This window comes from Canis aureus, chromosome 11 (genome assembly GCF_053574225.1).
Source record: "Canis aureus isolate CA01 chromosome 11, VMU_Caureus_v.1.0, whole genome shotgun sequence".
NCBI classification, from domain to species: Eukaryota; Metazoa; Chordata; class Mammalia; order Carnivora; family Canidae; genus Canis; species Canis aureus.
The window spans coordinates 23,768,475-23,796,315 of record NC_135621.1 but is presented as its reverse complement, the minus strand read 5'-3'; the positions used below and the strand labels follow the sequence as shown (position 1 = coordinate 23,796,315).

Sequence of the window (27,841 nt, the reverse complement as noted above, 5' to 3'; positions counted from 1 at the left end):
GCGTTTCTGTTGTTTACACCGTGTGGCCTGTGGTGCTTTGTCGTCACAGCTTCTAGAAACTCGGTGCCCCAGGGGGAGCCCTCTGGGAAGCGGTGACTCATTGTCACCGTAGCCTTGTGAGCCAAGAGCACCCAGGGGATGGCCATGCTGATGGCGGGTGCTGGGGACCACAGTGGCACGAGGCTGTGGTGGCACGTGGGTACGGGGTCCCCTCTGTGCTGGTGGTGGTGGCGGTGGTGCTGCTGCTACAGGAGGGACAACAGGTGTTCGTGTGCGTTGGGGGCCTTTCTGATGACTGAGCTGTCCCACGAGGGGCTTCCCCAGGAGGGAGGGAATTCTCATCACGTTTGGGAGCAGGGGCGGTGTGGGGGTGCGTCCAGGTTTGGAGGGAATTCCTGCCCTGTGTTGGGGTGCTGGACCCCCCTCTCCTGGCGCCGGCCTTTCTTGATGGGAGCAAGGCGGGCTGGCCTAGAATCCCGGCAGGATGGGAGGGCAAGGACATGGTGCAGCTGGATGCACCCCCTCTGCAGCCACGGGGGCCCTGGCAGCCCTGCCTCTTCCCTGGCCTCAACGATCCCATCCCCGCCCCCTGACCCTCCCTGGCCAAGTGGACCTGGCAGCTGGGCTGGGAGCCGGGGAGCTGGGGAGCCGAGGGAGCAGGGCCCCGAACCACGAGGCAGGCGGCCCCAAGGCTGGCAGCTCTGTCCCAAAAGGCTGCCTCGTTTATTCCAGGAGTATTTACTGGGCACCTGCTGGTCGGTGCCAGGCGCTCTGCTAGATGCTGAGAATCAGGAGCGAAACTGCCCAAGTTCCTGCCTCTGTGGAGCAGACGAAACCAAACGGTGAATCACAAAAAGTTGCTGAGGTCTGAGGCCTCCAACAGGGAAGGAGAGGAAGTGTCAGGTCTAATGAGGGTGGCTGGGGACAGCGGCATCGACAGGGGCTTCTGGTAAAGTTCCCAAGCAAGCGGGGAAGTCTGAGAGACGGCGGGGCGTGCCTGGTGAGGACACAGCACGTGCAAAGGCCCTGTGGCAGGAGCATGCCGAGTGGGTTCCAGGTAGAACAGGGAGGCCGTGTGGCTGGAAGAGAGCTAGGGAAGTGGAGAGAGGCGGGAAGGGAAGCCAAAGGGGCTGAGAACACAGTGACTGTGGCCTTGGACACTTGCTGCTGAGCCAGGTGAGCGGTGCCGGCCGGGTTTTAGCAGAGGCACTGTCATGCTGGCCGCTGGGGTGGGGAGGAGCACGTGTTAAGGCCACGGCTGCGGTAGTTGAGGCCAGGTGGCCGCCCGAGACCACGGTGGTGCTGGCGATCCCCTCGGTAGCCGGGCAGGCTCAGCGTGCCCCCACCTGGATCTGCCACATGGGGTCACTACTGACCTTCCATCGGGCAGCTGCAGGGGGGCCGTTGGGGAGGGGCCGCCTGGGCGGAAAGGACCCCGAAAGGAGGAACAGGGAGGCTGAGGGGAGCTTGAGCCCCCGGGGCTGGGACCTGGCCGGAGGAGCTGGCCGTGGGCCGCGTGCGGGGCATCGCCGGGCTCTAGGCGCCCCCACCCCAAGTGCTGTGATTCTGGGCCAACCTGGAAGCAGCCCAGGACGGTCAGGGACCCCCGCCCCGCCCCTCCCGTGTCCCGGGGCTCCAGCGGGCTGGCCCCTAGCGTCAGATCCCCCCTTGGCCACACCCGCGTGTCCAGAGACGGGCTCCCCACCTGACGGGGCCGTGTGTAGGCCTCTGAAGCGCCTGGAGCCAGGATGCAGGGGGCCTGGCGCCCCAGTTTGGCTGCTGTCCTGAAAGGCCAAGGACTAAGCCCCAGGGTGGTTGCAGGGCCTCGTGTGCAAAAAAACAAAGAATAATAATAATAAAAAAAGCAGGTGCTTGTCAAGCAGGAATGAGTGAGGGAGCAGTGTCCACAGCGCACAGCGCCCAGCCTGGTGGGTTTCTGCTGCTGGGGACCATCCACGGGCTGGCAGCAGGTGCACCTGCCACCTTGGGCTGGCGGGTGGGGGGGTGGGGGGGGTGACGGGGTGGGGGGGGTGAGAGGGTGGGAGCAGTGGAGGGCACCCCAGAGCTCTCTCCTCCCTCCCTCCCAGGGGAGGGGCGGGACCTCACCCCCCAAGTCCCACCTCCCCACCCCGCGGACTCCCGGAGGCCCTCTCTGCTGAAGGCAAGGCAAGCCACGCGTCTTTGAAATCATCAATCGAGTTTAATACATCGTACAGAAGGGAACTACATTGGCATATTTAAGACAAACACTTTTTTTTTTTCCTATTCTCACTATCCACTGGACGGTCCTCCTTGGTCCCAAACACTAAAGTCTCAAGACACGTCGGCAGCTAGCCCTCCCGGGTCCAACCTTTCATAGCCTCCCCTTACATTTTTTTTTTTTAAATTTAATTGAGTCCATCCAAGAAAAACAAACCAACGAAAAGGAACCTGAAGACATTTACATCGCAAGCCACGCGGTAATGCATAATCGGCATCTAGAGTAACCAATATAGAAGACGTGTGTCTCACAGTTCACTTTGTTCATCAATAAAAGAATATAAAAATCTTGTTCAACCCAGTGGTAAGTGTATTAAAATAGATCTGTATCGTACAGCACAGTTTCTCCCGGAGTCGAGAAGATGACAGGAGGGACCATGGCAGTCTGCGGGATACTGGCCAACCTCCCTGCTCTGCACCTGTCTGCGTGCGTGCGCGTGCGTGCATGTGTCTGGGGCCGCGCATGCACACGCGCACGTGTGTTTAATGCAATTCGGCACCGTGTGATAGGCTGGGGTGGGAGCCCGGTGGCTTCCGGATGCTTGTCCTGTTGTGCTATGTCCCCTTGGGACTGGAGGAGCTGGTGGCGCACATCCCACCCTGGGGACGCGGGAGCCCTTGTTACGATGACGCGTGTGCGCCCTCCGCTCTCACTCGCTCGAGGAGACCACAAGAGCAGGGACTCCCGAGTCTCCGAAGGCCAAACACCCCCCACCCCGAGGCCACAGCCCCCTCTCCCTCCCCGCCCTCGCCCCCCCCTTCTGAAAGAACCCTCTGGATCTCTCCAGTGTGGCAGGTCCCCCAGGAGGGGTTTTCGCATTCGCACCTTGCAGCAGAGGCTACTGGAAGCAGGAAAAGAAGTCGGCAAGCGTCCCCCCTCCCTCCCCTTCACATTAAATATCTTACAATAAAAACGCCATACAAAAATGTAAAGTTATTTTTTGGCATAGTGTCTGTACTGGCAAGAAAAGAGGAATGGAATACTTTAGCGGCTCTTCGAAAGGAGAAAAGAAAAGGCTTCGGTCGTTAAGTTGAAGGATTCAACCCCGAATATAAAAACCTGCCAGACGCCTCCCCTGCAGGCCCGCAGCTTCATCCTGCCCCAAAAACTCCATGAGAAAAATACACCGGCGGCAAAGTGAGTCCAGAACGTGAGCCAAGGGAAGGAGGCGCACGGTGCGGGCGCTCCGAGGACTCGGGGGCGGGGGGCACGCGGAGGCCCTGGCAGGTGGATGCTGGGTCCCTCCCCTGAGGGACCCGCCTCGCAGTTTCTTTCAAGTTCAACAGCTGTGACTCTTAATGCTAATAATACTGACAGACGGGGCCCGTGTTGTGGGAAGGCGCTGGAGCGCCCCTGCCTCGAGCCCCAGGGCCCCCGGGCCCCCGGGCGGGAGGGGCGCCGAGTCCTACCTAGTTTGCTACCCACTGCTCGTCCCAACTACCCCTACTACTCAGCTAGGTCTTCGGGTTCCCGGCTCCCCTCCCAGCCTCCGCCCTGCTCTCTCCCAGGGGCAGCAGGGGGCGGAGGACACAGCTGTGTCTGGGAGCCAGAGGCCCGGGCAGCCCCCCAACAGCCGGGGGGCTGACTGTGTGCCCGTCCGTCACATGCCCACCTGGCTTCCTGGCGTCCCGTCCAGACGTGGAGGGCAGGACTCCATCCCCACCCGTCCTGGCTCTAGGACTTCCGCCCAGTTCCTTCTCCCTTTCCTCTGTCTCTCTCGGTCTGGTTTTATTTTTGTCTGAAATTCATAGTGTTTATGAATTAAGGCGGACAGAACCCTCAGGTCTGGTGAGCGGGGTCCCAGGAACCTTCCGTGGGTGTGAAGCTGGTCCCGCGGGGTCAGTTGTGCCCCTGGGGATGCTGGAGGGCAGAGTGCATGGCTGCTGCTGGGGGTTTGGTCCAGGGCCCGGCCAGCAGCGGGGCAGGGCTGGTGGTCGTCATGGTGACCTGGAGCATCTGCTCGCCCTGGATCAGTCTCAGGAGGGCCCGCAGGCGGTCCAAGGATGACTGGGTGCCCCTCTGCCGGGCCAGCAGGCTCGTCTTAAGCTCTAGGCATTTCTGTCGGGAGGAGACAGGGGTGGGGGGGGGTGTCTCAGAAACCCACCGTGCAGGCATCCTGGGGCTGCCACCCTCTCAGCCCCCTCTCCCAATGCCCCTCCCCTCTTTTGGGCAGAGGCCTGAGAGGAACCAGCCCGAGGGCCTTAACGAAAACCAGGCAGCCACAAAAAACGGAATTGCTGCCAGACACACAGAAGTTTGTTTCAGAAATTAGGCCTAGAAACAGAGGGCTTGGGCAGGAACGCGGAACATTCTTCCTCGTAGAAATCAGGCCTACAGGGACACCCAGGTGGCTCCGTGGGTGAGCGTCTACCTTCGGCTCAGGGCGTGAGCCTGTGGTCTCCGGATCGAGTCCTTCATCGGGCTCCCTGCATGGAGCCTGCTTCTCCCCTGCCTCTGCCTCTGTCTCTCTCGTGAATAATAAATAAATTAAAAAAAAAAATCAGGCCTACAAATGGCAGGCCTGGGCAGGAGTGCAGAACATTCTTCCTCGTGGCTATGCTGCTACCTCACTGACCAGGTCATTCCTCCTCCAGCTGGAGGAAGCCGGGAGCCAGTTCTGGCTCACCCACAGCCGGGGGCCAGCTCTCCTGCCTGCCGTGCTCCTGTCTTTTGGTTGGCTTTGTACACATCGTGGCAGTGCATGTAAGCGGTCGGGACGGCGACCCACGCTGGAGTGCAGGCCACTTGCTGCTCAGGGAAATCACTTAACTCCCTGGGACTCCATCCCTACTCCGAGACGGGAATAATCACAGAGCCTTCTCTTGGGTTATTCAGAGGATTAAGTGAGATGGTATGTTTAAAGAGTTTCACTATAGCCTGGCATTGCCCTTACCATCACCATTACCACCACCCTCACCACCATCACCATCACCACCACCATCACCACCTCATCATGACAATCACCATCACCATCACCACTATCATCACACCATCATGACCATCATGGCCATCATCACTATCATCACCACCATCACCGATACCATCATCACCAATATCACCACCACCATCACCATCACTGTCACCACCACCATCATCACCACCATCACCACTACTATCACACCATCATGACCATCAACACTGGCACCATCATTACCACCACTATCACCACCATCATCATCACCACCATCATCACACCATCATGATCATTACCACCAGCACCATCATCACCACCATCATCACCATCACCACCAACACTGCCACTAACATCATCACCATTACCATCAGCATTATAACCACCATCATCACACCATCATGATCATTACCACCAGCATCATCATCACAACCACCATCACCATCACCACCAACACTGCCACTAACATCATCACCATTACCATCAGCATTATAACCACCATCATCACACCATCATGACCATCACCACTGGCATCATCATCACCACCACCACCAGCACCATCATGACCAGCACCACCAGCACCATCATGACCATGACCATGACCATCACCACCACCACCACCATCATCACACCATCATGACCATCACCACCACCACAGGTACCACCACCACCACCACCACACTACAGAAGATAAATCATGTTCACTTTACACAAAAAGAAACTGCGTTTCAGAGACACGGCTTTGCCAAAGACGAAGAGCTAAGTAGGAGCAGAGCTAGGTGCTCAGTTGCTTGATAACTATTTCTTGAATAGATCACAGAGCTGCATTCTCCACCTCCTGACTCTCTGAGTGATGTTGGTGAGTCTGTCTTCTCCTGGGGCCTCAGTGACAGGACAGTGAAGCTCTGGATCTACATCTTGGGGCTCTGAGTGCCCCAGCCTCCTGCCCCCCACTCCCAGCGCACCTTCACGGCCGAGGCCAGGCGCCGGTCCCGCTCCTCCAGCTGCTGGTGCTCGCTCTGTAGTTCACTGCCTCTCTGTAGCAGCTTCTGCTTCTCCTCTTCCTTGACTGGCAAAGAGAAGGCCAGGTAAGCAAGCAAGGTAAGCAAAAAGGCTGGCCCGTGGGTGACTGGGAAAAGCAGAAAGAACCCGAGGTCTACGCCTCCAGGCCATCCTGGCCATGTCCTCCTGCAGAAGCCAGTGGCCCTGGCTGCATACACAAGGGACCGGAAATGACATTCTCCACAGCCCCTGCCCTGCACACAGGACCAGTCACGGGGTCCCTCTTTGCAGAGCTCTGGCTAGGTGCAGCTTCAGACAGGCCCAGAGTGAGTCCAGAGGACGGGGTTGGGGTTGGGAGAAGGGAGTAGGTGCTTCTCCACATCCCAAGGCTGTCTTACCCGTCTTGTGGGTGACGTACGAGTGCACAATGGCCAGCATCCCGGTCCAGGGCACACCATCGTCTTTCTTTAAGGCCTAGAGGGCGGATGGGGAGATGAACAAGCAGGCAGGCCAGAGCAACCCCAGGGGGAGGCCCAAGCTCTCTGAGCTCTAGGGTCCTCAACTGTGATGGGATGGGGCCACCCCTGCGTCGTGGGCTGCCTCACAGAGCTCCCTGAGGGCAGGAACCTGCTTCTACCCAGGACTTCCAAAAAAGTGCTGGTTGGAGGAGGGTCCATTCCTTCTTGACTGAGTGCATACATGAATGACCGCCTGTCTTCTTCCCTTGTCCTGGGGACCTGAGGGCAGCCCCAGGCACGCCAGGGCCAAACCGAGGGCCCAGGGAGGCCCCACCATCGTGCTAAAGTGGGGAAGGGAATCTTGTTCCATCTTCCCTCAAAGAGCTGTGACCCCCCGGGGCAGTCACAGTACAGGGGCTGGTGGCTCCCACAGGAGACTGTGACATACGGCCCACTGTACCCATCCTCTCCCTAGGTCCCCGGGATGCGAACCCACGAGAATCAGTGTTTTCTGAAATTAAGATGATTTCTCTATGATTTTTATGAGTAATACATATACATTATATAGTGAAACATCTTTCACCAAAAAAAAAAAAAAAAAAAAAAAAACACTGCTACTTCCCAAACTGAGTCTAACACTTGGAAGAATGTCCCCTGGTGTTTTTTATTCAACCTGCAGCTTTTCTTGGGGAGCCGACAATTAAACTATACAACCACTATAAAGCCTGGTGTTTTCATTTAAAAAAACAACTTAGTTCCATATAAAGAACAAATCCCAAAGAATCACAAAATCTTGGCCAAGATCGTTTTCAATGTCCACATATCGCACTCGGTACACACGCTGGAATTTATTTCGCGGTCTCCTAAGTGCTGCGAGGTAGCTGTATATGTTCCTGTACAAATAAGGGACGGGAGGCTTCTTCGTACACAGAGTTTTATCCGGATTTGGATTATTCGAGACTACATTCCCCAAAGCTAGATTCTGCGTTGACAAGGTACACAGGTTTCTAAGGCTCCTGATAAAATCCTACAACGTGAAGAGCGTCTGCCTCCCCGCATCATCACCAGAAGGGAGGGTTACTGTTTTCTCAAACTGGCTCGGTTTTGTGTGTTGGCAGGGAGATGGAACACGTCAGGCATCACGGTTTTTGCGGTTTGCGATGTTAGTCCAGGTCTCCCCAGGGGGCCTTTGGGGTTCAGAGGTGGTCGGTGGGTCAGAGCTGTAGAGGGACGTCTGCTCAGTCACGGCCCGTGGGCCTCAGCTGGCTGTGTCTAGATGGCCACAAGGGGGGCACTGCTGAAACCCTACAGTGCCTGGGCCAGCCCAGCAGACCATCCAGCCTCTGAAATGAGGTTTGGGCCGCTCCCCGAGCTGTGCCGGGGGTGGGGGGTCCCCTGGGGCAGGGAGAGAGTCAGGGTGCGGGGGGGAGAGCCCACTGCCTGGCAGCACAGCCTCCCCTACCTTCTGCTGGCACTTGGGGCACAGCCACACGCCCTTGGGCGCCGTCTTGAGGGGCGGGTCCAGGCAGCCCAGGTGGTAGGCCCCCGGGCAGGTGCCGCAGGGCTGCAGGTCGGACCCTCGCTTGCACGCGGCGCAGTGCTCATCGTGGGTGATCTCACTCTGAAAGAGAAGGGAGGGCGGGAGGCGGGTCGGCAGGGCCGGGAGGGAGCGGGGGCCCCCCCGGGCAGCTGCCACCCCGACCTGCTCGTGCCCCACTGTTTCTCAGCAGCTCTGGGAGGGGGAGGGATGAACCCGGGAACCGGGGGGACGAGCAGCTGCCTGGCAGGTGGACTCAGGGGCACCACCTGGGCCATGTTCACCAGGGCCGGGGTGTGGCCCGGCTGAGACTGGGACACGGGGTGTGGGTGGTGGCCTAGGAAACAGGTCCTAGGAAACAGGTCCCCCGGGGCCCCCACGGGGCCACATCCCAGCGGAGCCCCCGGCCAGTGCCCCCAAAGCCTCCCTCCACACGCTCTTTAGGCGCACACGGCCTTGGGAGGCCCAGGGTCACGGTCCTCTCCCGTCCTCCTGACGGCACCTTGGTCTAACCGGGCATCTCCCAACACCCCAGTGGGTCACTGCGCTCCTCTGAAGCCACGGCTGCAATGTGGGCTAATGACACCTGCCCCCACAGGATGCTGGGAAGATGAACAGTGCAGGGTACACGAAGTACAATCCGTGAAGGATCCAGGCAAGGAGGAGCTGACTCTTTCCACAGGATAAAGGAACCTCAAATATCCCTTGTACGGTCACCCACCCCTTTGTTTGCTCAGTTCCTACTTGCACACCTGCAGGGACGGGGAGCTCACTACCTTTCCAGCCAGCCGGCTGCACTGTGGACAGCCCTGACTGGGAGACAGAAGAGCCTCTCATAACCCCTTGCCCCCCTAGCCTGCGAGGTCTGAGCAGTTTCCCACCACCCACGAGAACACCTTCTCCAGGTGCATGATGTCTGTCCTCTACCCGCGTGTCAGCAGCGTCCTCTGACGTCAGAGTGGTGAAGGGCCAGAGGGTTCCCATCCGGAATGACCCAGGCCACGAGGACAGTGGACCCCAAGCCACCCCTGGCGGAGGGGGCCGTAGCCCGAGATGAGGCCTAAGAGACCTGCGGTCACCTCCCATGTCAGTGCAAGAGCCCAGGGAGGGTGAGCCACTGGCCCAGGGTCGCTCAGAGAGCTGGGGGCGGGAGCACGACCAGCATCGGGCACTCCCGCCTCGAAGCCGATGACCCTCTGGGACTGGGGTCTGCGGAAGTGGGACTCTGCTCAAGGCATGTCCTGCGCCCGTGTGGCTTGGGTGGCTTGCATGCAGGTGGCCGGGGGCGAGCGTGGGGACCACCAAAACCGACCTGTGACACTACACGGCTCTGGTGGCAGAAAGCACAGTGTAACCGGAGTTTATGCCCAACCCCGGCTGCTGCTTGGGGGCCTGGCCATTATGGGCGTGCGGGGGCTAGAAGGTGCTTTTAGAATTAGATCCAAAACTTTTTTGAAAAATGAGGTCACGAGGCGCCTGGGGGCTCAGTCGGTGAAGCGTCTCCCTCCATCCAGCTCAGGGTCCTGGGGTCGAGCCCCATGTCGGGCTCCCTGCTCAGTACAGGGTCTGCTTCTCCCTCTGCCTCTGCCTCCCTCACCCCCACTTGCACGCTCTCTCTCACTTGCTCAAATAAATACACAAAATCCTAACAACTGAGGTCACGACCAGCCCGTGTCCTGGGAAGGAGGTGGCTGGCGTCGTATAGGATCCCAGAAATGCAATCCTGGGGGGTGAGACCCTGAGGATTACTAGGTCTGACCCTCACCAGGTGGGCAACAGGGCCTGAGACAGCCAGCTCCGCCTGGGCTCCCACAGCAGAGCTCGGCCGCCAGCGCCTCCTCCTGGGCCTTGGCTCCCGGGTCCCTGCGTCCCCAGGAGTGTGGAGAGAGCTCGTGCTTGACCCCGTGGGGATGCCCGGCCCTGCCTGGCAGGCTGCGCCACGGAGCCCGAAGGCCCTCTGCTCGCCCCGCCCCTGCCAGGAGCACCCGTACCTGCACCATGGAGAGCACACCCCGCCCCCCAGGTGTGCAGGGAGGGGGCACCTACCTTCCAGCAGGGGTCCTCATTGGCTAGCACGGGGAAGAAGGGCGGAGAACACGTTAGTGGGCGCTGGAGGAGCACCAACCAGGAGTGGAGGCCACGAGGCCCCGTGTGGCAGGGGTTCCCACCCGGGGCATGATGGGAGCATCACAGGCCCCGGGATACCTGGTCCTCACCGGGGCATCACAGGAGCATCACAGGCCCTCGGACACCCTGTTCTCACCAGGGGCATCATGGGAGCATCACAGGCCCTGGGACACCCTGTTCCCACCTGGGACATCACGGGAGCATCACAGGCTCCAGGACACCCTGTTCCCACCTGGGGCATCACGGGAGCATTACTGGCCCCGGGACATCCTGTTCCCACCCGGGGCATCACAGGAGCATCACAGGCTCCAGGACACTCTGTTCCCACCCGGGGCATCACGGGAGCATCACAGGCTCCGGGACACCCTGTTCTCACCAGGAGCAAGATGGGAGCATCATAGGCCCCCGGACACCCTGTTCTCACCAGGGGCACCATGGGAGGAGGGATCTCTGCCCTGGTCATGGCCAGGACCCACCGTGGCACGGCAGGGAGCTGCCCAGAGGGGGCATCATTCTAGGATTTCTCAGAGAAACTTCTTCTCGACTGTGGTTTTTGTTTGTTTTGTCTGTAACCCAGTTCCAGTAAGTGACGCCAAACCACTCAAAACAATGATGGCACAAAGCAAACGGTCTTCCTTGCCGTCACTGGGTCAGAGCTGTCCGCGGGTTACACCGCCCAATGGGAAGGACGGAAATGCTGGGCAGGTGACATCGTGCTGTCACGTTCAGCCCTCGTGTCGCTGTCCCAGCTCTGAGCCCCGGCTCTGACACCTGCCACACGGAGCATCCTCCCCAGAGGAGATGTCGGGGCAAAGGAGGCCGCGGGGGCTGGGAGGCACCGTCCCCCAGAGAGCAACTCTGTCCCACCGTGGCCGGGCCAGGCCAGCCGCACGCAGGCCGGGAGCAGAGGGCCACCCAGGCCGACCCTGCCCCGGGCCCCGGAGCAGCCCTGGCCGCAGAAGCCACGGCCCCGTGGCGCTTACCTCTCGCTGTGAGGAACAGGGGGGTGTTGAGATAGTTGGACGCCAGCCGTTTCCTCTGCAGGGGACCGGAAGCAAAACAAAGCCATGTCACGTGGAGCCCTCCTTGGCCACACGACTCCTGCCCAAGGCGCCCCCGGGACAGGCCCCACCCAGGGGACGCAGGGTAGGGGGGCGGCGAGGAGTCAGCACCCAGCCTCCCCCGAGGGAGGCTTGGGATCCACCGCTGCCCCCCACCCCGTGGGTACATCCGCCTCCCTCAGGAAGGATGCGTCAGAGACCCCAGATCAGGTTTCTGGTACATTCTAAAAGGGGGCTTGAGGCACAGCCCAGCCTGTCAGACCACAGCTGGGCATGGCTGTGCTGGGGCGGAAAGACGAATGACTGACTACGCCCGCCTCTCTCGGGGCGGCCGGGCCGCTCTGGGGCCTATGTCGTGTCCAGGGTGAAGGGTCACGGCCGTGGGCGGACTCTGGACTCGTGCATCAGATCATCCGGGCCCGGCCCTGGGCTTCGGACCCCAGGATGTGGCTCTGCGCCCAGAGCGCCGGGTGGTTTCAGCAGCGAGCACGCAGAGGGCACCGGGCCCTGTCGGTGACATTCTTACAGAAGGGCCACGGTGCTGGGGACACCCATCTCGGGGACCAGGCGCGCCCAGGAAACCGAGCAGGAAGGTCTCGGGTATTGGGATGGACACTTGGGACGTGTTCTCTGCTGGGGAAGCTATAAAGCAGAGGGAGGGGGCGGCTGGCATGGGGGGTGGGGGCTCCCCGAACCCGGGTGATCACCGCGCCAGGCGAGATCCCTCTGTCCCCGCAGAGTTCATGAGCCACGGACTCGGGACAATGGCGCAGACTGGTCACCGCCAGGGGAGGTGAGGGCAGCAGCCCCCTGAGCCTCCTGCAGGCCCCTGGGGACACGGCTCGGCTGCAGAGAGCTGCCCCACGCGTCGGACCTCACGGCCCTAAAAAGAAACTGCTTCTGTGCTGGGGGACGATTCTGGGGTTGCTCCCCAGCGTCTGTGACAGGCGCCAGGCCTGATCATTGGGGCGACGCTTCTGGAAGCTGGCCGCACCCCGCACGCGAGCCACGCTCCCCCCTGCAGCCTGAGTGGGGAACCCAAGGACGTGCGGGTCTCTCGTGTCCGTTCCCCGATGTTATTTGCCATCACGCCCTGAACTCCACTCCCCGGGGCAGGTGGGGCAGGTGGGGGGGCCAGCCAGGGGGAGCCTCCCCGCCCGGGTGCAGACCCGCGGGCCCCTCACCTCGGTCTCCAGGAGGCCGCTGTAGGCAGGATTGGCTGTGCTTCTTCTCTTCCGCTCTTGGCGTTTGCTCTGGATTTCTGGAAAGGCCCGGACACGGCAGTTACCGGTTCCACCCTGTCCGGGGAACCCCGAGCTCTTCTTCTGCGAGGCCCGGCAGTCCCTGTCCCCTCCTGCCCAGCATCCCCGCCCCTGAGCGGCCCCCGAATCGCTCACTCCGAGGCAGACAGAGGTGCTGGCTGCGGGCCGGAGGGTGGCGGGGACCCACTCTCGCCACGGGCTTCCCCGTGTGCCATCATCCCGCCTGGCCCGTCTCCCGTGGGCTGCTGGCTGGCTCCGCGCACCTGCGAGGACCAGGTACACCTGCCGCTAAGGTAGCCTCTAAGGAACGGTCCCCCCTCTGCCTTCTTTCAGCTTTGCCTGCCGGGTGGAACCTGTGACCAGTTTCCCTGGCACAGCTGTTTTGACATTTTTTTTTTCCTAACTTGTCTTCTGGACCTAATTTCTCCTTCCAGATCCTTGCCGCCTCGTTCGTGTTCCACGTAAGGCACCCCAGAGCCTCCGTGGAGGCAGACAGGGTCCGCATAAATAAATGTCGAGGGTTTCACAGGTGGGGGTAGAATTTTTACAAGGAGGGTGATTTGTAAAAATCGTCATGACAGTCACGAGCGTATCAGCAGAGCTTTCTTGTCCTGGCGCTCATGGCAACGCTGCTAAGTTTCAAGGTGTCGTTCTCTCCTCGTGTGGCGGAAGAGGAGACCGAGGTTCAGGGTGGAGGGAGCTTGCCCGAGGTCACCCAGCTCTAAGAGCATGATGGGGACTCAATCGCAGACTTTCTGATGTGACTGGGAGGGCCCAAGCCTGAGTGGTTAGCAAGTGGCAGGGCTGGGCCGTCGCTCCAGCATCCCCCCCCCCTTCACTGTGCCCTGTGCCACAGGGGAGCAGGGGACCCCCGCGGTGCCTCCGCTGAGCCCAGGAAGTGCCATGGTGGGCTTGGTGCGGACAGCCACAAAGCCAGGGAGAGAGAGCAGGACGGCTTTCTTGGTGTTTTGCTGACAGCCTCTGGCATTTGGGACAGACGCCCCAGAAGGCGGATCACTCGTGGGCACTGCCCTCCCCCGGCCACCACCCCGTGGCCACCACCCCAAGCCTGCCACCGCGCGCGTCCTTACCTTCCAAGTGTTCCGTGGTGACCAGGCCTAGAGCTACCATGAAGGCGATTTTCTGAGGGAAGGAAACAGAGAAGTGTTAACACCGCTGTGCACGTTCATTCATTCATTCATCCATTCAGGCAAAAAGTGTTTGCTGAGCACCTACTCATGGGGCCGGCTTCTCTCTTTCGGGTTTCCTTAGTTTTTACCTACTGTCTGTTCTCTGTCCCAGGACCCCACCCTGCACCTAGGTGCTGTGTCTCCTTAGCTCCCAGGGGCTGTGCCAGACTCGCAGGCTCTCCTTGGTGGTGGTGACCTTGACAGTTTTGAGCTTGGGCTGGTCAGGTGCTCTGTGGGATGCCCCTCTGCCGCGATCTGATGGCTCTCGTGGTTAGACCGGATCATGGGCTTGCAGGAGGAAGACCACAGAGGTGGCGTGCCCTTCCCAGCCCGCGTCTCCATCTCCGGGGGTGCGTGTTATCAAGGTGACTCATCACACTGATGATACCTGGCGGGGGCGCCAGCGGGTCAGACGCCTCCATGGCAAAATCCCTCTTTCCCCATCCAGTCCACACTGTCCTCATCAACTGGCCGTGCACCACCCCCACGTAAGGAGCTGGGAATTATGCTTTTTTTTGGCCATGGAGACTAAAAAAAGAACTTCTGTGTAGGAGAATTTATCATTTTTCTCTTTCTCAGTGTTTCGATTTTTGAACCTTAGCTCTACAGACTCAGGTTATAAAGCAAGTCACTAATGTCTTGACTATCCATTTATATATTTTCTTTTTTTTTTAAAGATTTTATTTATTTATTCATAGACACAGAGAGACAGAGGCAGAGACACAGGCAGAGGGAGAAGCAGGCTCCATGCAGGGAGCCCGATGTGGGACTCGATCCGGGGTCTCCAGAATCAGGCCCTGGGCTGAAGGCAGCGCTAAACCGTTGAGCCACCTGGGCTGCTCTGCTGTTTACATTTAAATTTTGACCCATTTGGAATTTGCCCTGGTGGACATGGTGTGAAGTAGAGATTGCTTTTATTCCGTATGGCTACGTCTCGTTTGTTCCAATTTCATTTATTGGAAATTCCATTGTTCCACTTTTCGCTGGTTCAAGGAGCCCCTTTAATGGTATAGTAAGTTATCACGTGCACATGTGGTCGTCTTCTGTGTCTCTTCATCCGTTCCTACCTGCGTGGGACCTATGGTGGCACTGGTGGGGTCATAGCCTTCCCTTTTCTTCTTGCTCAGCATTTCCCTGGCTCCTCTTGCTTATGGTGTCATGTGAAATTTGGAAACCATGAAGGAGACGGAGGTATATTTACTGGGATGATGTTAAGGTGATAAATTAACTCAGGGCATAATGACGACTTTGTGATATAAAATTTTCCTCTCCAAAACCGTGGTGCGCCTCTCTGTTCTGCCTTTGGGGGTTTCGAACTTACCCTCCAGTGGGTATTGACTGTTGCCAGTATGTTTATTCCTAGATTTTTTTAAAAAGATTTTATTCATGAGAGACAGAGAGAGAGAGAGGCAGAGACATAGGCAGAGGGAGAAGCAGGCTCCATGCAGGGAGCCCGATGTATATAGGACTTGATCCTGGGACTCCACGATCATGCCTTGGGTTGAATGCAGGTGCTAAACCGCTGAGCCACCCAGGGATCACTATTCCTAGATTTTTTTTTAAGATTTTATTTATTTATTCATGATAGACAGAGAGAGAGAGAGAGAGAGAGAGAGAGAGAGAGAGGCAGACAAAGGAGGGAGAAGCAGGCTCCATGCCAGGAGCCGGATGCGGGACTCAATCCCGGGACTCCAGGATTGCGCCCTGGGCCTAAGGCAGGCGCCAAACCGCTGAGCCACCCAGGGATCCCCTATTCCTAGATTTTTAAAAAGATTTTTAACTTACTCATTGAGAGCGAGAAAGAGAAGCACACACTCAACAAACTGAGCCACCAGGTGTCCCTAGTTTTTTTTTTTTTTTTTTTTTTTTAAGAAATGTTGAAGGGAGGCAGAGGGAGAGGGAGAGAATCTCAAGGAGGCTCCCTGCTGAGTGTGGTGCCCAACATGGAGCTTGATCTTAAGATCCTGAGATCACGATCTGAGCCGAAATCAAGAGTCGCTCAACCAACTGAGCCACCTGGACACCCCTATTCCTAGATATTTAATCTTTCTGTTGCTACTGTAAATAGGATTATCTATAAGGCTTATAACAGGTTGCTCTGTGTTTCTGTGATGATCGACGTTTTACACTAACATTAACCCCACTGCTGTGCCAAAACCTGTCTGTAGTATTTTTTTTTTTTATTGATTCTCTTAGGTTTTCTACATCTTTGCAAATAGCAACTACCCACTGTTCCTTTCTTTCCTTTTTTTTTTTTTACTTCTACACTGTTAAAAATAGCTCTCCTCCTCAATTTGTCAGCTTTCCATGATATTCTTTGACTTGCTGCAAAACAAACCTCAGCCACTACTGGCCGAGAGCTCACGTTGCCTCCCACCTCCCGTGCTCTCCCCGCAGGGTTACAGGTGAAGTCTTCGGACATTATCAGAGAACGTAATAGCTGCACTCTGACCTGACATCCTTATCCATTTCAGTTTCACTGAGCTGCCACCCCAGGGCTGTTCCCAGAGATCCCCAGCTGTCACTCAGCCAACTGAGGTTGAGCCAGGCCCACGGAGCAGCATTTCTCCAGCTCTTGGGCAGAACTGAAACCTCCTATGTGGAGCCTTTCAGTCCAAAGGCCAGCTTGGCTGGACATAAAAGCCTTGGCTCTTCCTTTGTTTTCTCAGGAGCTTGTAGATGTGGTTCTACTGTATTCTGGATTTGAATGCTGGGTGGAAAAGCCAGAAGGCAGGCTGTTTGCCCTCATGATGTGATTGCTTTTGCCTGGATGTCTTCCAGATCCTTCCATTTCTGTTGCAGGCCAGTGGTCGTGCTGGGTTTTGTGGCAGTGTTGACCGTTCTCCCCTGGCGCACATGTTCGTTTTCCCTGGTGCCTGGTACCAGGGACACAGTCCATGCAACATGCACATAAGTTGTCTTCAATTTTAGTAAACTTTCTTGAATTACTTAAAAAAAAAGTCGAGAAGCATGACCACACCATGGAATGTGTGATCCATAAATTCTCTCCTGGAAGGTGTGTGCTCACATGAATGCAAGACTAACAATTAATGTGGCCATGGAGCTGCCACAAAGGGCATTCTGGGGTCCAGTAGATTCAGCCAATAGTGGTCCACGCTGTGGTTTGGGGCCACCTGGCTTCAGCACTGCTTCTGGGCCCTGGGGCTGAATGCACGGTGGCAGGGACTCTAGGGACCCCCTACCCCCCAGTATTGACACCTTCCCTTCCTTGCTGGCTCCACCTGGAAAAGACTGGGCTGGGCAAATATCAGCAGCATGGAGACCAAGCTCCCGCCTCCTGGCCCTCCATCCAGTCTCCCCCTTCCTCCACAGGAGGTAACGTGACCCCACATTCACTTGGGGACAGAAATGGGAGCCAACTGCCTACACGGTATAGCCAAACCCATATCACCACAGGTCTTATGGGAAGTGTCACTTCCTCTACTCTGGGATCCCTTCTGGAAGCCTATACTTATACATCTACTGTGTCCTCTTTGCTTGTCATTGTAGAGATCACTCTTCAATGTTTAAAAACTCATTCTTCCTTTTTAAATTTTTATTTTTAAAGATTTTACTTTACTTATTCATGAGAGAGAAAGAGAGAGGCAGAGACACAGGCAGAGGGAGAAGCAGGCTCCCTGCAGCGAGCCCGATGCGGGACTTGATCCCCGGACCTTCGGATGGTGACCTGAGCCGAAGGCAGATGCTCAACTGCTGAGCCACCCAGAGGCCCTTCATTCTTCCTTTTTTACTTGTGTGCACTTTGCTCACTTTTGCCTCCTCTGCCCCTTACTGTGTCTTCTGCTGTGTCTAGGGTCCCCTGAGCTCATCCAATTCCGTTAATTATTTTCACGATGGTTTTACTGCTTTTCCCTTTTTCCAGCTCACACTTCATTCTCTCTGGTTTGGTGGCCATTTAGCCATCTCCTCCCTAAGCCTTAGGAGCTTCTTTAGTGGTGGTGATTTTACTGTTCTCTTTCTTTGAATTTATAGTAACATGTTGATTTTTCTTTTTTAATCTAGTGAGTATTCTTTATCTTATGGTAAAAAAATGCAAAAACTTGCCTGAGTATCCTAAACATACAAGTCGTTGCTACAGTATGCCACAAGATTAACTTCATCTTGAATAAACGCAAGCTCCAGATGCTGACTCTGTCAGCCTTAGTGGGGGCTGCTTCATGGATTCCAGAATTATGTCCACAGGGTCTTTTTGGGTACGACTCCTTCTTCTCCTTATTTTGCATTTTTGTTTTCTCTGCCTCCTGCTCACCTCTCTTTGGGGGAGGACTACCATCACCTCGGCCTTGGCCCCTTCTCTGGGGGCAGCTGTGGCCTCAGGCTCAACCTGGCTCTTTTCTGTCTTGGAGAACTCTGGGGACCTACTGCCATGTGTGAGTCGCCCCCTCTCCTGGTCACCCGTACCCGACTGTGGCCCCGGGGCCCGGTGGCCTGAGCATCAGTTCTGCTTACAACTGGTGTTTCTGGGACACAGCAATGCACAGATGCATCTCTGTTGTCTCTTCTTGTCACCAGCTAGACCCCAAGACCTGACCTTGACTCCACTTACCTGTACTCATAACCTCTGTCCTACCTCTGTCCTACATTTTTCCTTAAGCATTCCTTTCTGACTTACCTCTTAACTCAGGCAAAGGAAACCCGAAACCAGCCCTCAGGGGATGGCCACTGCCCAGACTACCTGGACCATCTGACCTAAACCTGGCTCATGCCTGTGCAGATGGACCATGAGTGACTGTACTCCATTAAGGTACTAAAATTTTTGCAGTACTGAAATCTCTGCTCATGGAGGAGCCTCAGCCCCATTTACATAACATGCAATGTATGTACAGATGTGTTTCCTTAACACACATGCAAGATCTTATGCCCTCCTCTATGTACATATGATGACAAGGCTTCCCCATCTAAATATTCATCCTAACCCTAAATAAAAGGTACCCATTCACCCTCTCTTGGATCTCTTTATTTGCTGCAAATAAAGTTTACTTTTTGAGACCACACCACCTGGTGTATCTGACTCGCAAGAAGCAAACTCATTTTCCATTAGATTCCTACATTTTATTTGTTGCTGCTGTGGGTTTGCAGGAGAAGGCTGCCTCTGAGTCAGAACCCAGAGCTGCCCATGATGGATTTGAGAATGGGGGGGGGGGGGGTGACTTGGTTATTTCTGAATTTTAGAAACATCCTTCTAACTGCCGGGAGAATAAACGGGGAGGATTCCATCTGGGCATGGGGAGCCCTAAGTCTGGGGAGGGATGGGGCAGGAACAGGGACATGGTAACAGGGATGGTGTGGAGGAAGGAGCATCTGTGTGCACAAGTCTTTTCCAGAGAGGTGACTGGGCCTGGGGCTGCCATCAGGGTTTTCATGGGGCCGGGATCCCCGCTCTGGCTGCCCCCCTGCAAGGCACATGCTGATCTGAGGGCCAATCTCCGTGAGATGCTGCCCGAGGCCAGGACTACGGGTGGCACAGAAAAGGCCACAGTTCTGTCCTAAAGGCAGCCACGGGCCTCAAAACAGGGAAGAGTGGACAGAGCCTTGGAGTCATCCTGGGGTGCTGGTAAACTCGATGTTCCTTTCCACCACCAGGCTGTCCCAGCAGGGGCTGCTCGAGCTCCCAGCTGTGGCGTGCAGGGCTTGCACACACTGCCCCGGGAGCCACCAACTGTCCCATCTGATGAAGTTTCTGGGCCAGTGGCTGCTCAGGCCTCAAGTGCTCCTAACTTGGGCTCTTCGTGAACAGGTTCAAAGGCTGCCACAAAGCCCCGTGTCTGCACCACACAACTGCTCCCAGACCTCTTTAAAAAGAAAGTTTAATAAGGATTTTTACACCAGGACATGTTCTAATTACAAGTTCTATTTAAGTCATTACACGTATTTACACTAATTATGTAGTTAAATGTAATTATACTAATTGTATAAATGCACAATAACTGGCTTCGATGTACTTTGAGAGAACACAGAGAATTCACCCAGAAAACCTTGGAGATTGCAGTGGGTGCAACGTGACCCCATGGGAGGACAGAGGGGTGTGCATGTGGGAGCCTCGGGCTGCGAGCCGGCCCGGGGCCCAGCATGCACACAGCAGGGGCTCACACCACCCCAAGGAATGGTGCCTGGGGCCACAGCCCAGACTTGGTTCCATTTCAGCCTCAGGGACTCAGAATCTCCACAGGCTTTTTGGACACGTCAAAGGACAATAGTCAAGTCACTCTCCTGCTCAAAGATATTCCATGGTTCTCCACTGCCCAAGGAATAAAGATCCCGCCCCCCCCCGCCCCCGGCAGCCAGCATGCAGGTCCTCCAGGGTCAGGTCCCGATGCCTCTCTGACTCTGTGTTCAGAATTTCTCATGCATACGAGCTACCCGCGCTCCAAGCAGACCAGCTGGCATGCATGTGATTGCCCAGGCAGTGCCCTCTGTGCCCACGCCATCCCTCCCGCCTCCGCCCCGGCCCCACCTCTCCCTGACCCTGCTGACCCCCCGCCCCCCGTCCCTGTCCTTCCAGGTGCAAACACGCTCTCTCCTTCTCCCTGCACCTCCCAGAGCTCTGATTTTGTAGTTCTCTGAGGACGCTTGGGATTTTTTTTTCACCAAAGCTGAAGTCTTAGTGGTCATGCCAGGAGCAGTGAGTGTCCCTCGGGCCAGGACTCCACCCATCCCACCTCAGGGTCCCTACCCTCAGCACAGAGCCTGGCGCGGAGCAAACTCTATGACACGTCTGACGAATCAATGAAGGGATGAATGGATGAAAGACTGACTTCTTTCCATAATGACAGCATGTTGATAAAAAGAATCATCAAGAGCCCCGGGAGTCCACACAGGGGCCTCTTCTGCCCACCGAGGTGAGGTGGTCAGGGAAGGCTGCCTGGAGGAGAGGATGCCTGAAATGAATCTTACTGTGGGATGAATAAGAATTTGGTAGGGAAGAAAAGGGGGCCAGGTGAGGGCAGCTGCAGGGAGAAAGGCCCAAAGGGTTGACTCTGGCGTAGGATGCAGAGGCTCCAAGCAGGAACACGAGAGCGGTCGCCGACTAGGATGGCGCCACGAGGACCTATCTGTCCCGCCACCATCATTGGAGATGGAGGAGGTGGTACTAATGTGCAATTTCTTGAAAGTTCTACAGGTACTTTCAGGAGTCAGCTGCATCTCCCGTGTCAGCCTTGACTGCCTCTGACTTCCAAGGCATTTGAGGTCCTGCTCTCCCCACCCTCAGCTGCTCATGAGTGGCCACGGGCAGGGAGAAGGGGCAGGGCCATGTGCTGTCCCCTGACGGGGGAGACCCTGACCCATGGGATCCTCCCCACCACACCACGAGGAAGGAAGAATTACCACTCCTATTACAGACATAGAAACTGCTAGTAATGTGGCCACACGTGATGCAAAGCCAGGCTCCTGGTTCTAGAAGCTGGGCTAACCCCTGCATGTTGTGAGCAAATCTGTGAGGTGCAGGGCTGGGGATCCGAGGCTCCCTGAGCAAGTCCCCCCCACCAGAGCTCCCACTGAACAGGGCAGCTGTGCCCTGCACCGTTGTCCCCGCTTCCTACGGCGACCCCCAGGTCCCAGCCACCCTACCTCGGGGTTCTCCTGGCTCGGGGGCCAGTCCTCCTTCTTCTTTTTGGTCGCCTGAGCTCCCTGAGATGGCTCTTCCGTGGGCGGCCGCAACTCCCCCGTGCTCTCCGGCTGTGTCTGTACTTGAGGCTGGATGATGATGACCTGGAAGATACGGCACTGAGGGTGAGGGTGAGGGGTGGCAGCTGGGGAGGGAGAAGGGAGCTAGGAGGGCCAGAGGGGTGGGGGCCTCGGAAGGTGGGATCACAGAGGTGTGAGGAGGCTGGCACCAAGCCCTCTAGTCCTCGGGGCGCCTGCACCCCGGGCGTGTGCCTCCAGATAGTTCTTTACACGAGGGTCTGCGTGAGACTGAGCCCGGTTTAGGAACCAGAGGGGCCTTGGCTCAATCCTGTGCTACTGTCACAGCTCGGGGAGGTCACTTTGCCTCCCTGAGCCTCAGCTTCCTTGCAATCCTACCTCCAGGGAGGTCACGAAGATCCAGGAAGTGAAGACTCAAAAGAAGTTGGTTTCTTTATCTCTAGCTCAAGTGCAGGTAAACTGAGGCCAAGAGGGCTCAGATTTGCCACTTGGGGTCATGAGGGCTCTGTCTGAGTGCCTGCCCAGCCTGTCCCCTCCCCAGCCTGCCCCTCGGGCGCCCAGGGCATCGTGTCTGAGACCCTCAAACCTGGCCTGGGGTGGGGAGGTGGGGGTGGTAGGGCTACCCGGTCAGAGTGGCCCCACTTCAGCCAGCTGTCTTCGGGGTTCCCAGCTCTCATCTGGTTTGATCGAAAGGTCTGAGGCTGAGAGGTCCAAAAGCAATGCATGCAGCCCAGCCCCTCCCTGGGCCGGACTTCCCTCCATCGGTGGCTCAACTACTTTATTAATTTTGGGGGCGAGGGATTGGGAAGGAATCATTATCTTTCATGAATCCAGGGGAAGGAATTCACCAGGAGCAGTCAGCCAGGGTCTCGCCCAAGCCAGGAATAATTGGAACTTGTATTTTCTTTCCCCCCTAAGAACGTGACTGTCTTGTGAATTTGAAGCTCCTAAACAGGAAGAAAAAATGCATCTGTTTTGCTGCCGGCTTAAGGGAGGGCTCTTTGTTCGCCTTTGTATCACAATTTTAAAACCCCAGAATTCTCTGGATGGAAAAAAAATGCCCCTCTTTATATTCATGGGAAGAAAAACATTAAGATCCCCAGTAGAAAACAGGGCAAAAAATATCCTCAAACGAGTCACACAGAAGGAGACAGAATTCTTGAAAAGTATGGGGGAAAAACATTCAAGCTTCATAATAACCAGAGGAATTCAACTTTGAACAGCAAGCATCTGCTTCAACCGATTAAATGAGCAAAAAGTGTTGAAAGTGATAGCACTGAATGCTGGCGAGCTTGCAGGGAAAGGGGTACATGCATCCCCCAAGCACCTGCTGAGGGCCCTCTGGGGACCGGGCATGCTCCTGAGGTACAGGTCACCCCATCCGAGCACATCCTATGGTAACTGAGAATCCCTGGGGCTACTGAACATGGGTGGAAAGGCCCAGAAGCACAATACTCCCAGAAAAACACCGTGGGCAGTAACATCCAGGGGCTCGAAAGTGGAGCACCAGCTTGGAGGCTGGAAATCAGGAGGGACGCTGGCCACAAAGAGAGGGGCGGCCTGGCAGGCCCCAAAATGGAGACAGAGGAAAGGAGGCTACAGAGAAGAAGCCCCGAAAGCTCAGGCCTCACCGTCACCACTGAGCTCAGTTTCCATGTGAAATCTCAGTGGCCAGAAATCACAGATTTTCCATTCGGGCACCTGGCACCCACCAAAGGCCTCAACTACCCAACTACCCCAGCCAGAGACCGACCGCCAGGCCTGGCCTCCTCCGGGCATTCACCCGGCCACCCATCTTCACTGGTTAATTATTCCAGAACAAGGTCATGCACTCACTGACCACCCATTCTTTTTTCCACTGGTATGAACACAGCCACGTGTTCCCTCCGTCACACACCCGTTCACCTGCCGATTCACTCACCTCCCCGCTCAGCCCACCAGCCCTCCGACTGCGGGTCACCCCTGGGCAGCGACTGCTCAGTCGTTCCTGGGTCTGCGCCCCATTCATTCCAGAGGCTCCTCGGTCCTCCTGCCACGCACTCATGCGCTCTGTTCGGGCCACCGTCCCCCACCCCCGCCCCGCGAGTGCATCCACGCACCCACCTTCTTGTCGGCACTGATGAGGAGGGGCTGGACCTTGACGCTGTCGCTGACCACAGACACGGCGGTGCTGGGGGCGATGGCGGCATTGCTGGGGGCGGTGGAGATGATGGCATAAGCCACCCCGGCACTGCTCAGGGGAGAGGCGATGGCGGCGGGCTCAGCGAGGGCCTGGGGCTGGCTGCCAGGCGCTGGCACATGGCTCACGGTGTTGTTGGCGGTGGGGAGGGCTGGGCTGGGGTTCTTGATACTGACCACGGTGGCCTTCTGGAACGTTGGGGGCTGCTTGGGTGGCCGGTCTCGGCCCGGGGTGACGGGGAGGCTGTCTGGAATCAGAGTCTTTGGCCTAACCTGGGGAGGGAGGGAGAGGTGCACAGTCAGACAGACACACAACCAGGCGGTGGGGGGGAGGGGCGGCGTGCCCAGCCCGGGCACCGATGCCTCGCACGTTAGAGGTGAGGGGACAGCAGGGGAGAGGCCATGGGCTCAACTCTGGGTCAAGCCCCTTCCCGCTCATCTCAGATGAGATGGAAGAACAGAGAAGGAGGGCGATGGGAAAGCTGCACGTGGACCGGTCAGGTGTCCTCTGACTCCAGTCACAGAGCAGTGAGCTCCCTCTGATGTCACAAGTCCGCAGAGCGCTGTCATTGGGGAGGAACCGGGAGGGGTCCTGGGGGCCCCTCCATCTGGGTGGGGCTCCCGTGGAAACCATCGTGCTGTGAGCCAGAGATGGCCTGTCACTCTGAGAGACCCACACGCAACGAGTTACAGCAGGTGCAGGCAGCTATGACGGGGTTGTGGCCAGGGCTCAGACGGCTGGTGGATCCTGCCCTCGCCCCTGCCCCAGGACCTGTGCGGTCTCGGGCACACACCCCCTCTGTGCACTAGGGGTCGAGAGAACCCACAAACGGCTGCGTGCATCTCCACTGTCAGCTGTCACCAGCCTCCCAGCATTCCTGCAGCCAGAAATGAATCTCGCGCCAAGCCCGTGAGATCTGCGCTAGTGCCACCTTCTCAGGGACAAGGAGACGGAGTGGACTGGCCCGGGTCTTACTTTATTTGAGCCCCACGGTGACTGCACCGTGAAGCGGGTATATCGGCCTATCCCACAGATGAGCAAATTGAGGCCTGGAGAGGAAGAGATGTACCCGAGGAGGAAAACAACGCCCTGGCTGTCGCTGGTGGGGAAGCGGGACTTGCACTTGGGGCTTCCACAGCCTGCCTAGAGTTAGTGCAAGCTGGTAGTGCGCTGTGGGCCCACCGATCACCCCCATCCATCGCCAGTGACCATGGTGGAAAGAGGGGTTCGGGGTGGCTCCCACAGGGCTCTGTGACCTGGAGCAGGTCAGCTGGGGGCAGCGTGCCCCTCAGTCAAGCTGGCATCATGTCTGTCCGCTCCTCACCAGTGTCCACCATGGAGCCGGCCTCAACTGTGTCCTCCCCTCCCCACGCCGAGTTGTATGATCCTGTCCTGCTCTGTGTCCTTGGCATGTGGGGTCAGGGTCAGAGCCTCCCACAAACACCAATTCTGAACGTGGGAGCCTGGGATGGCCACCAGTGTGGGGACAGTTGCGCTCTGCTGCTGCAGAGGCAGGGTGGGGGCAGGTGGGGCGAGCAGTGGTCAGTGCGCAGCCAAGCTGTGATGTCCAGTTCAGGTCAAGGGAGGCTGCACTGTGCTGTGGGCTCCTTCCGGGTCACTCCGGGTCTGCCCACGTGCTCTGGTTCACACTGGCCGGGCAACACCACAGAATCCCAACTCTGGATGTGGGTGAGCCGTGCCCAGACTGCAGGGCCTGGGCTCTGAACAGGTGAGGCTCCAACCCAGAGAAAACCTACTCGGGAGAACCCCGAGCTCATGACTTTCAGCCGGTGCCACCTGGAGAGGAGATGCGTGCAGACCCAGGCCGGATGTCCTCCTCCCACAGGAACCTCGGGGGCCCTTTCCTGCCCTCCATGCTCTCTCCCTTCTGGGGCCCTGTTGGGAGTCAGCACAAGTGGGCAGCCGGAAAAGGCTGCACAGGACAGGAGCTGTCCTTCATCATCCTCCAGCACGGGGCATCGGTTACAAGCTGCCTCTGCCTCTGCCTCTGAAGCCAGCAGGGCAGGGCGTACCCAACACTCGCTCAACAAGGCTGAGTGCTGGTGAGCTACCAGTAGGCGTTTGCTTTGCACCAGGCATGGCTGTAAAGGCTCTGTGCCATGTGATTCATCCTCACAGCCACCGAGGAGGCACCTGCGCCAGCCCCTCTGCAGGAGAGGAGCCTTGGCCCAGGAAGGTCAAGAGGCCGGGGACTGAACCCAGGGAGCATGGCTTAGTATCTTGCTGCCTCCCCAAATGAATCATCTTGTGCAGAGGGTCTGTGCGCTGTTTGGACTGTGACCCCTGGTTCAAAATCTTTACTACCTCATGACCCAGTCCACAAACGAGTTATTCAAGAAACAACGTTGACGGTGCATCTTGATTATTTTCTGTTCTATTCTAGTCCAGCTTTGTTCATTCCGCTAAAGAAAAAGAAATCCTAGTCCTGACCCACTGAGATGATTTTCCAACTCCTCGTTGTAAAAACTGGGTTCACTTGGAATGTCTGACTCTTCTTCTGACGGGCAGAGGAGGCAGGAGGGGGAAGGGATGCACCCAACGGGTTCTTGCCCACCATGGCTAGGGCCCACCTAAACCTGCAGCACTTGAGGTGCTGGGGACAGACAGATCCCCCGGGCCCACCCACGAGCTGCTTACCTGAGGTAGCACCGCCGCTCCTTGCCCGGCCAACCTCTGCAAGGAGCTGACCTGAGGACCCGTGACAGGCACTGCAGTGATGGCTCCCAAAGCCTGGAAGACAGGAGGGGACGCTGAGCCGGGACCGGGGACATTTGCACTGAGGCCACCAGGGCTGCCCGGCAGGTGCGCAGCTCTCACCCCAGACGCAGCAAACTCAGCTCTTCTCTTTCTCCATCAGGAGTTCACGACCACAAAAGCATGTTCCCGTCATGCAGGAAATTTTGGAAACCAGAGAAAGAAAGGATGGCACTGTTCAGAAGATACTTAGCCCCGTAGCAGCTCGGCTTCCTTTTTACAAGTAAGTTGTTTTTTTTTTTTTAAATATCGATACCCGTCTACTGAAAACCAACAAAAATGAATGTTAATCCATACCTTGCACAGTTGTTTTTAAAAACAACAAACATAAAGCCAAAAACCAGCAAACTAGAGAAAAAAACCCACAGGAGAAAAATCTCTGGGACCCTAGGTTAGGCAAAGAGCCTTAGATATAACACCAGCAAAACCTGATCCATATGAGGACAGATGAACACACGGGACTACAAAAGAATTTAAAAGCTCCTGAAGCTTAAGTGTGAACACAGTGAAAAGCCCCAGACTGGGAACACACACTTGCAAGTCACCCGTCTGATAAAAGACTGGCATCCCGACTCTCTAGAGGACTCTCAAACCGCAATCGTCGGAGAACCGCTCAGTTAACACAACTGAACACGAGATTTGAACAGAGACTTGACTAAAGACGATACACAAATGGCAAATAAGCCCCTGAAGAGATGCTACAGAGCGTTAGTTATTAGGGGAATGTGAATCAACACCACACTCAGGTACTACCCCTGCCCCTGCCCACCTACTACTGCGCTGGTTCCACTTGAAATCCACAGCTGGTGACCACAGAGAGCAGCTCACCCGCTGCTCCTGGGGACATAAAATGGTAAAACAACACGGACCAACAGCTTGGCCGTCTCTCAAAAAGTTGAAAATACCTGGACACCTGGGGGGCTCCGCAGCTGAGCATCTGTTTTTGGCCCAGGGTGTGATCCCAGGGTCCTGGGATCAAGTCCCACATCGGGCTCCCCATGGGGAGCCTGCTTCTCCCTCTGCCCGTGTCTCTGCCTCTCTCTGTGTCTCTCATGAATAAATAAATAAAATCTTAAAAAAAAAAAAAAAAAAAACAAAACCTGAAGTCCCAGGCCGCCAGGCCCGGTCCCTCTAACTCTTGCTTCCAGGAATGGTGGGTTTGGTCCCGGAACGCCCAAGTCACCTGCCACCACCACCACCGTCTGTTTCCCCTCCTGTGCCAGGCAGGCTTCAGGCTCCTCCAAGTCCCATCTACTCGCTTCTCTCCAGGTCTGCTCCCAGACTGCGTTATTCCATGTCCTTATAAAGCTTTAATTAACAAGCTGAAAAGACGTTTTATCTGGCAGGGGCTGACCTTTCTGCTCCGCGTCAGAATTTATCGATAGCAGCAGAAACAATCATCTCAGTGGCTCTT

At 56.8% G+C, this 27,841-nt stretch overlaps 1 protein-coding gene across 3 annotated transcripts in view; it reads right to left on the bottom strand.

Annotated features, from left to right (window-relative positions):
- Window positions 1-2,180: 2,180 nt before the first annotated feature.
- The window catches only part of PHF21B (PHD finger protein 21B), an 84,053-nt gene continuing 58,392 nt past the window's right edge, over window positions 2,181-27,841 (bottom strand). For all 3 annotated transcript variants that reach the window (XM_077914151.1, XM_077914153.1, XM_077914152.1), the window contains 11 exons: window positions 26,311-26,403; window positions 23,577-23,924; window positions 21,399-21,539; window positions 13,710-13,761; window positions 12,541-12,617; window positions 11,279-11,333; window positions 10,215-10,237; window positions 8,094-8,252; window positions 6,572-6,647; window positions 6,137-6,240; window positions 2,181-4,318 (listed from right to left, as the gene is read on the bottom strand). In XM_077914151.1, the coding sequence (XP_077770277.1) occupies window positions 4,100-4,318; window positions 6,137-6,240; window positions 6,572-6,647; window positions 8,094-8,252; window positions 10,215-10,237; window positions 11,279-11,333; window positions 12,541-12,617; window positions 13,710-13,761; window positions 21,399-21,539; window positions 23,577-23,924; window positions 26,311-26,403 (1,347 nt within the window). In that variant the 3' untranslated portion in view covers window positions 2,181-4,099. The remainder of the gene's footprint in view (window positions 4,319-6,136; window positions 6,241-6,571; window positions 6,648-8,093; window positions 8,253-10,214; window positions 10,238-11,278; window positions 11,334-12,540; window positions 12,618-13,709; window positions 13,762-21,398; window positions 21,540-23,576; window positions 23,925-26,310; window positions 26,404-27,841) is intronic.